Raw genomic sequence first — 9488 nt, 5'->3', positions numbered from 1 at the left:
GACTCTTGAATCCAGGTACAGCAAGTTACTAGATGTCTCCTACTAAAAAACACCATTAGTTTAATCAGTAAGATTTTAGCAGAGGAGTTATTTCCTAGGGAAAATGACTCTTTTTTCACCTGTGTGATGACCCTCAGCACCTGCTCATTAAATGAGCAAGGTAACATTTGAGAGTTCAGTGGAAGCCTGGAGATAAAAGGGGTTCACCTCCAAACATGAAGTTTCTAAGTACTAGGAAAGAGAAAAAGTATGCAATCCAGAATAGCTTGATAGAATCACAGCAGAAAGCAGCGCTATTACAATACTATAAAAAATAATAACTACAGGTATTAACTATGCATTGGAAGACAGTGAATAGCAAATTCTATGAACTCATGACTTGACAGGTATCTATCTCTAGGCAACTGGTAATGTTTAACACAGCAAAGGAAGAACATCAAACAAGAATTAATTATTCAACTTTTCAGCATATACTCAAGAAAGAGTCTCTGTGATGAAGGGAAATATTTCCAGGAAGGGAAAATTAGCTAAAAGGGTGTAGATACTGTACTCTTAACACCTACTGTACCAACGAGTACAGATGGGATTCAAACGAGTTTTCTTCTTTGTATTATTTAATTAAAACCAAGAAAACAGGTCTTTACAATCTTAACCTCACAGCATTCACATCAGAACAAAGATTAAACGTATGCCTTGCCAGCCTGATTACACCAAACAAACCACTATTCTTATTACTTTCAAAAATAGCTTTCAATAGGAAAAGTAAACAATAAATGCAACCTAAAAATTAGGTCAATCATTATGAAAATTTCTCTCTCATTCTCTTTGTTGGTGATGGGCAACTACAGATGACTTGTGACTACCTGGATAGCTTGAATAAGCAACAGCAATTTCTATATGTGCCATATTTTGCAACTGGGAATATTGTAAGAAAACAGAAAAAAAAAACTATTAACAGAGTTTAATGCAAAAATTCAAGCAGTTATTCACATACCTATATTACACGTAGGTGTATGACTCTCCTACTCATCTGCTTCACTGCACATTGGCAGGTTAATGTTAATGGCTGCCCTGAGGTTAGCCCAGAATAGGGCGCGCTTGCTCCTCTCCTTCGGCCACTCCATGTAGGTGCGCTTTGCCATGAGAGCTTTCAGCTTGTGATACCTGGCAGGGATAAGGTACGGAGGGATTGGCTCCAGTAAAATCAGGATTAAGCTGTTGGAATTCTCACTGAATAACTTGTGATGGGCAAAGTAGAGCTCATAGTGACACCACTCACTCTGCACAAAGTTGGGAGACAGCACAAAGATCGACTTGTAGCTCTTCTCAATGCAGTTGATGATGTTCTCCACAATGCTCTTGCCGGGGATAAAGTTCCTCTCGTGCTGGCACAGTTGCACGCAGCCCTCCCCCTTCTCCAGGTTCGGGATCAGCTCGTTCTTCACCCACAGCGAATCGCGCTCGCTGTAGGAAATGAACGCGTGGAATTGCAGAACGGCCCCCACATCTCCGGCGGGGTTGTGCCAAGCTCTGCGCTTCGTCTGCGTCCACTGCCACGTCATCCGCACGTACCACGGCACATCCAGGTAGATGCACACAAAGGCCACCGCAGCCACCAGCAGCAGCGTCAGCAGCAGAGCCGTCACAAGCAGGAGCGTCGTGTTGCAAGCCAGCAGGCTCAGGTGGAAGTCCTTGAGCTCCGTTCCTCGCAAGCCTTCCGGGTACTCGCACACGTACGCCGCCGGCCAGCCAAACAGCTTTCCCCCCGACCGCCTCTCCAGGCGGATAAAGGCCTGCAGCTCACAGGAGCACTTGAACGGGTTGTGCCCGGCCTGCAGCGCCCTGACCCTTGGGCAGCTCTGGAAGAAGTCAGCAGATGGGGTGAGGATCGAATTCATCTCCACGTTCAGGAACTGCAGCGACGTAAAGCCGCTGCACCCCGGCAGGTCGGCCAGCCTGTTCGATGCCAGGTTCAGCTCTTCCAAGGATTTCAGCTCTGCCACCCCCCTGGGGACATTGCTGATCTGGTTGTTTTCTAGGCTGAGTTTTCTGATGTTGACTGGCAAGCACTCAAACACAGCATCCACCAGCTGGTTGGAGGACAGGTCCAGCTCTGTCAGCGACTCAGCCCACTGGCATTGCACACCAGCTCCATCGTGGCGCAGCAGGTTGTTGCTCATGTCCAGGTATTTCAGTGATTTCATGCGGCTCGTCATGAAGCTTACTTTGAGAAGGCTCTCAAATTTATTCTTCTGCAAAATAAGTATTTTCAGATCCATGAGAGTGCCACAATTCTGGAACAACTCATCTGTCAGGGCATTGTGTGAAAAATTTAAATACTGAAATGAGCTTGTTCTATTGGGACACAGCATGTGTGGCATATATGCATCAGCTATTGTCAAATTGGCAATGTTCATCTCTGAAAACTGTCTGTATAGAATCTCCTGGTTAAAATAATAAACCTTATTACGAACATGCTCCAAAGTTAATGCCTTCATGGAGCCATCCAAAGAGATTAATTGTTCCACAGAGCTTAATAAGGATGGAAATGCATAGTCAGTCGGCTCCTCCAGGGGTCCACTAAAAGTCAAATTTCTCACAGTCAAATGTTCCACGGGTGAATACCAAATAAGCACAAAAATTTGCAGGATGATAGCCCATTGTAAGTCCACAGCATCAAGTGTGAGAGTTGTTGTCTTGATTTTCTTCAGAAGCATTAAAGGTGGAGAGGGGAAATCTTTGTAACTCAAGGTATATCTTAAGTTAACTATTTCTAAGTTTTCTGAAGTTCTCATTCCATCATACAGGAGGGAAAAAATGAAGTTTTGGTTTGCTGCAAAAGCAATGTGGAGGTTCCTTGTAGTCAAGGCTGTCAGACTCTGAGGCTCATACAGTGAAAAATTCCCCAAGTTCAGGAAGACAGTGTGCAGTTGCAAATGTTTGATATACCTGAAGTCTGACATTCTTATCATCGTAGCACTTAATCCAAGGTACTCCAAATGAAACATGTTCCCAAATTCCTGACAGATGGGCAGGGCAGTAAACTTATTGAAAGAAAGATCTAAATGTCTAAGATATGCAAGCGTCAGACAGGAAACTTTTGAAATGTTATTATGAGATAAATCTAAATATTCTAAATTTTCATTAAAAATGAAGACACTAAAGTCAAGCACCATAATTAGATTATAAGAAAGATTTAATACTTGAAGGTCAGAAAGATTAATAAATTCTGAGGTACTAAGTCCAGAGATCCTATTATGTGATAAATCTAATACTTGAGTACAGACTGGAATGTTTTTTGGAATATTAGTTAGCAAACTGCTTGAATAATTTGCAATAAATTCATCTTCTACAGTTGGCTGAATATTATTCCATAGTGTCAATGTAAAGGCACAAGTAAAGACATAGATATTTGTGAGGAATCTCATTATGCTATCCAGCTTTATCTAGGTTTTTTACAGAAACACAGAAGCATGTCTTTGTTTTCTGTTCAATATGTCCCACTGATGAGTCCAGCTCTATGAAAAAAAAATTCATGAAATTTAATGAAGCTGTTGAATGGTTGAAGCTGCTTTTTTATTGTGAAAATAAACTTCAATATAAAATCTATGTAATAAAAAATATTTTACATACTCCTGTTTTCAGTTCTTATCAATCATCCTCACACCAGTTCTTTAACTCTAATTATTGACTCAGTCAAATATAAATTAATTCTCTTAGAATGGGCAGAATGCCACTGATACGTTAAAAACCACATCGATGTTAAGAAATACAAATTTCTCAGCAATCATGAAAAAATACAAAACTGGTACAAACCAACATCAATGCATTTATGAATAAAGGAGAACAAACATCAAAATAAAGGAGAACATCCATCTGCTATTTCTATACTTCCCAAGTTCACACAAATTTGGGAACAAAATTCCAATAAAAACACCCTTACAGGAACTGGTGCAATAACAACCTCTTCACTCAAAGCATATTCTTCTTCACAGCCCACAGACCCTGGACATTGCCATGCACCCTCTCAGGGTCAGATTATCAGTTTTCTCCTTGTTATAGCAAAAAGACTTAAGAGTCCATTTTTCCAATAAGCCAAGAATTCTGAGGAATTACACTGTCCATTGTATTTGGTTTGTATGGCAAGGTTTTGGTAGCAGGGGGACTACAGGTCTGGTTTCTGTGAGAAGCTGCCAAAGGCTTCCTCTGTGTTCCACAGAGGCAGTAGCAGCTGGATTCAAGGTCAAGCTCATCCACAACCTTAGCAGTGCCTCTGGGATAACATGGTGAAGAAGGGGGAAAAGCCCTGGGAACAGCAACTGCATGAAGCATAAACAACTCATAAACAGTTTCAGGAGACAAACATCCCCAGTTTTGTTTTCTGTTCTGATTTTTCTCTGTTAAAAAGATCTAAAACCCCAGAGTTTTAAAATTCTGTCCCTGTGTAAACTTTTGATAAATAGAAACCAAAAACCCTTTTATTTCAGTTCTAGTTTATAATGTGTGCTAGACTGTAATAATTTGACTAACTGATATAAAAACTCAACCCTTCCCATCCAAGTTTCCTATCAGGCTCAATCCATTTCTTTCTTAATTAACATCACCTAAAGTATTAAAAAAATAAATCACTAAAGTATTTCTACCTCTGTTGAATCCAATAGAGAGGCCAAATTACACCTTCAGAAAGTTGTGCTAGGGTATCTGAGGACACAAAAGAAATTAAGCTGGGATGATTGGTCAAAGTACAGAATCAACTGCATGACAAAACAAGACCAGGAAATCTGACCCAGCTCCTTCAAGGTGCAGTTGGCTCTGTTCTTCAGAGTCCAGGCTGACAAACAATCTAACTCTTGAATCAAACAAACTTTGATCTAGAACTAGCTGGAGGAACTTCCTCCTGGGCAAAAGGGATGTCAGTAATAAAGCAAAAAATGTTCTGAAGGGAGAAAAAAACAGAAATGTATCCTCTGTCCATTTCCCAGCACACAATGAGTTTTGATTTACTGTACACGCTATGCTGGATAGTGCAACAAGGGACAAGCCACACTCTGTAGCCCTGCAGAGTGCTACAGTCAAAGAGTAAAGCAAATATAGCTAGAAAAGCAATAGTTAGGATCAAGGGTTACCCTTCCAATGTTGTTCTAGAATGGTATTAAATTACAGTTGGCTGAGAATTAAAACTGCCATACTAAATTATTTTTCTCCCTTTCTTCTTTGCTGAAATTCAGATGAGTGTTTTCACTGAAACTTCAAAATGCAAGAGTATGTTCCAACATCAAAGAAACACCAGCACCCAAGATTTGATGAAGTCCAATATATATATATATATATATATATATATCAGAGAAAATTATTATAAATAATGAAGCAAATATAACCCACCTTTTGTGCATGGAATCCATCTCTAAGCTGAAGAGCCAGCAAAAGTCCTCTGCATACCTGGTTAGCATCCTCAAAATAGAATTTCAAACATATAGAATCTTCAGGGTGGGGAATCACACATGAGATGCTAATTCCTCAATAATTACCTACCTTGGGAAGCGAAAAAACCAGGTATTTTTTAAACAAGATATACAATTCTAATAATCAATGATACCTCCTTACAATGCGGGTATTAAGAGCACAATGAAAGGAAACTTTTAACAGTTCAGACTAAAAATACATTTACTCCTCTAATATTTACATAACTAGTTGGTTTAAGAGGAAATAAACCTATCTGTAGTATAGAATATTTCCCATGGCAAGACTGCTCAAGTTCAAGTCTGCTTCTGGTGTTACACAGATGTTCTAGAAATCCGTCAACTGCATCTCCTCTTTGCACACACAGAAAAGAGGAAGCAGAACCCTCATTGCCAACTTTTGTTCACATCAAGATCTCTTGCAGAGCTCTACTCTTACAAAATTTTTTCTCATCAAGGAGAGTAATTAATGTAGTCCACTGATGGATGACAGAAGTTTATATCTCAAAAGTTAGTAACAGCGGCAAACTGGCAAAGTTAAAAACCAGGCCAATCATCTTTACACTAGAATGGTTATCAAGGACACCTCACATTGTGGCTTCCTCCAACAATTTATAAAAATTGACAGAGAATATTCCCTATGACAAGACAGCAGTAATGAAGCCACAAAGAATATGGCACAATCTAGGGCAATCTGGGGCTGAAGGATGTCACCATTGAGTCAGAAATGACACAAATTCACTCTAAGGCTGGTTTGCAGGAGGGGCGCATTTAATATGAAAAATCCTCTCTTTTATAGACAGATTTGACACATTCTACTTGATTGGCTAGCTAACAAAAACATGTTTCTCACAAACAGTCCTTGAGAGTAGAAAAACACCACCTGCAGGTTGTTTATACTAACAAGTTATCATCGTTTCTATGACTCCCTAAAAAGTCTCACAAGTCCACTGTGAGAAAATGAAACCGGTTTTCTCACTCTCTGACCAGGCTGTTGCATCCACAGAAGGAATCCAAGAAAGCAGCCATTCAGTTAATATTGTGAACAGGGACAAGAGCCTGGGAGACAATCAACATCTGTGACCCAAGATCAGACCAGGGATCATGAATGTTTCTCAATAAAGCAGCAAGAGTGTTTGCCAGCTGATACCATCTAGACTCCAAGTTAAAAGAGATGCTCCTATTGGTAGGCATTAATCCATGACACTGAATAGAGTAAGGCACTTGTTGACTGAATAATGATCTCACAATTAGCCAAAACAGTGGCAGCTTTACTTTGAATATGATTCCTAGAAAAAAATTTGCTGCATGGTTGAAATCAAATACACCATCAGCTTTCATCAGAACTGACTGTAGTGCACACACAACTATTAAAACCACCTTTTAGTTGTAGTACGTTTAATTTTTTTACCACCTTTCTTTATGAAGCTTTAAAATACATTCAAATAAACAGTTTGCCCTAAAGAAAAATTTGTGGATAGTTAAAATAAAACTGATACTCCTGAATACCTCTGTTAAACCATTAGGAACCTTGCATTATTTATTTTTACTAACCACTTCAGTGATGTTATATTTGGGGCTGGTTTCAGTTCACTAATTCAGTCATTTTTCACGACAGGCAAAAACTAAAAGCAATGTATTTCTGTTCCTGTATCTCAAAATGTACCAGCTACATACCATCTTTTCCATAGTCATCTCACACATATTCATGCAGATACCTTGTTCCATTTCTGAATTTTACATTGGTGGGGTTTTTTGCAGTTTGTTCTATCTGAGTTCACAAAAAGACATTTCACACTTCTGCCTGTATGTCATCATTATTTACCCAGAGAGGAACCACAACTACCCCTGGCCAGGTATGAAAAGCTATTCAGGACCAGCACCATGCCAAAAGTGTGAAGAATCTCTCTGACAAGAACTGCAGAAGGGAACTTAACATGTGCAAGACATGGGGTTAAAGAAGTTAATACAATAATTAAAGGTTTGCAACATTGGTGTTGGGTCACATCAAGGACTTTAACTGTAATTGTCACCTGTATGTCAAGTAGGTGAAAAATGGCTAAATGCCACCACAAGTCAAAGTGAGCAGACACTATCACATTCATGCTCAAGCCAATATTGCTTTGGTATAAACAGACACAAGGACCAAAGCTGTGGAAATCAAACTGGTAACCCAGAGCCACCTTGCAGAACACACCATTTTCTCACTTATTGATTATAAATATTGTTTTCCTTGACAAAACAGTGACTACAAATGAGCATTACAGTTAATCTCAGCAAATATTTCCAAAAGAAAAAACAGACCAACCAAAGCCATGAGTAAAAACATGGGTTTCACAGAGGTTTTGAACCCTCCTCTCAGCAGAATCTCCCAGAGTCCCATTATTTTTCCTTGAGTGCCTTTCCTTCCTCTAACTCTTTGCAGCTAAATTCCAGTGAAGGTGTTTTGTAACATTCCTAAAGCTAAAGAAGAGCTGAGCTCTCAGCAGGCAACCCACATTGTGTCAAGTCTGCCTGTCTGCCAGTTTCCTTTATACTCTACGCTACTTAAATACACATAAAAACATTTCCACTTTTACACTTGAATTTAATTTTGCACATTTTTTATGTTTTGGAGGGTGTTTAACTCCTATGTTATCAGTTTTGTATGTTGACATTTTTATCTATGTAAAAATAGCATTCCTGCTAGTCACCAAGATGACTAATCAAATGCCAGGAATCTGCTCTGATACAGTATCTGATATCAGAACACATTTACACACTCCCTTTTCCTGATAACTAGAGTGCAGCAGCAGTCAGTGCAGCACCAAATGCAGGCACACATCACCAGGCTGCACAGAAAAGGTTAGTCCCTTTCCAAACTGTGCAGATAAACTGGCTCATGCATTGTGAGACTACACATGGCCCCATGAACACGGAAAAATTTCTTCATGGTTTAAAGCTGGTTTTATAGAAAGGGTTGAGAGTATGACAGAGACCGAGATAATTGTTTGAAATATTCTAATAACACTTGAGAAACTCATTCTCTCTTGTGGAATCAGAGAAATTAGCTCTAATAATTTATTGCATGTTTAGCAGTTTAATCAATTATTTGGCACATATGGAAAAAGAAAAGATAATAGTATGTGGGCTTCTGGTTCCAAAGCACAAGTTTTAATTGATGCCCATGCTCACTAAAAGCCACGCTTTCCAATTTATTCACTCAGGGATTTTGGAATCCAGAAACCTGTAATACCAGAGAACTGTAATTATATACTTCTGCTTATGATAACATCAGCTACATTCCCTGAGGTCACATAGTTCCAAGTTCTTTCCAAAGTGGCAAACAAATCTTGCTTGCCTTGTTAAAACCTTCCACTCCTTAATTTCTTGTAATGGCTATGGCTCCCACATGAGTAACGGGAAGGTTTCTTGGAAACTCTCTGACTTTCAGAGTGTTTCCCCGTCTTCCAGCCAACAGAAGAAGCCAGATAAGTTCTTAAGATTACACACAAGGGGATGTTAATTGTATCGCAGAGGTTTCAAGAATTACTGGCCTAAAACTCTGAGGCTTTTGAAGAAAATTTTCAAGCAAGGTAACACATAATCCAGCTGTCCCTGGTTGTGAGAAAGGGATAGGCAAAACAAACTGTCTGATCATCTTCAGTTTTCACACTGAAGCAGTAGTGGGAGGGGAAGAAGAAAGCAGAGAAAACATTTATTTCCATAGTCCTGAATGAAATGTCTGCAATTTGCAGGTGTGTTATATTAATTTTGAGGCTGAGTAGGATGAGAGAGCTAAAGGTGTTAAATTTGACCTTTTTTCTACAGGTCATAAACAGTCACTCACAGTTCAAGGCTTCAAGTCAAGAAATCTCAGCTTACTTAGACCTCAGGCAAAAAGAAACATTAAAACCTTTCGCTAGTAATGGAAGACAGAAATAAGATAAAATGTAAATATTCTATACTACATGAGGATTTCATCATAACATCCCTTTTCTCTCATTTACATGTTGAAAAACATTTTTGAAGAGAAACTTCCTGCTTGAT

General features: G+C 39.3%; 1 protein-coding gene across 1 annotated transcript; it reads right to left on the bottom strand.

Annotated features, from left to right (window-relative positions):
• Nucleotides 1-9277, bottom strand: LOC135299393 (toll-like receptor 1). Its single transcript, XM_064418395.1, has 2 exons — nt 5383-9277; nt 1-3518 (listed from the first exon to the last, which is right to left on the bottom strand). The coding sequence occupies exon 2, from the start codon at nt 3426-3428 to the stop codon at nt 1023-1025; it is 2406 nt and encodes an 801-aa protein (XP_064274465.1). The 5' UTR covers nt 3429-3518; nt 5383-9277; the 3' UTR covers nt 1-1022.
• Nucleotides 9278-9488: the final 211 nt, after the last annotated feature.

The sequence above is a fragment of the Passer domesticus genome, chromosome 4 (assembly GCF_036417665.1).
Source record: "Passer domesticus isolate bPasDom1 chromosome 4, bPasDom1.hap1, whole genome shotgun sequence".
Taxonomy (NCBI): domain Eukaryota; kingdom Metazoa; phylum Chordata; class Aves; order Passeriformes; family Passeridae; genus Passer; species Passer domesticus.
Note: the sequence above shows the minus strand (reverse complement) of the source record. Positions and strands in the feature narration are given on the sequence as shown.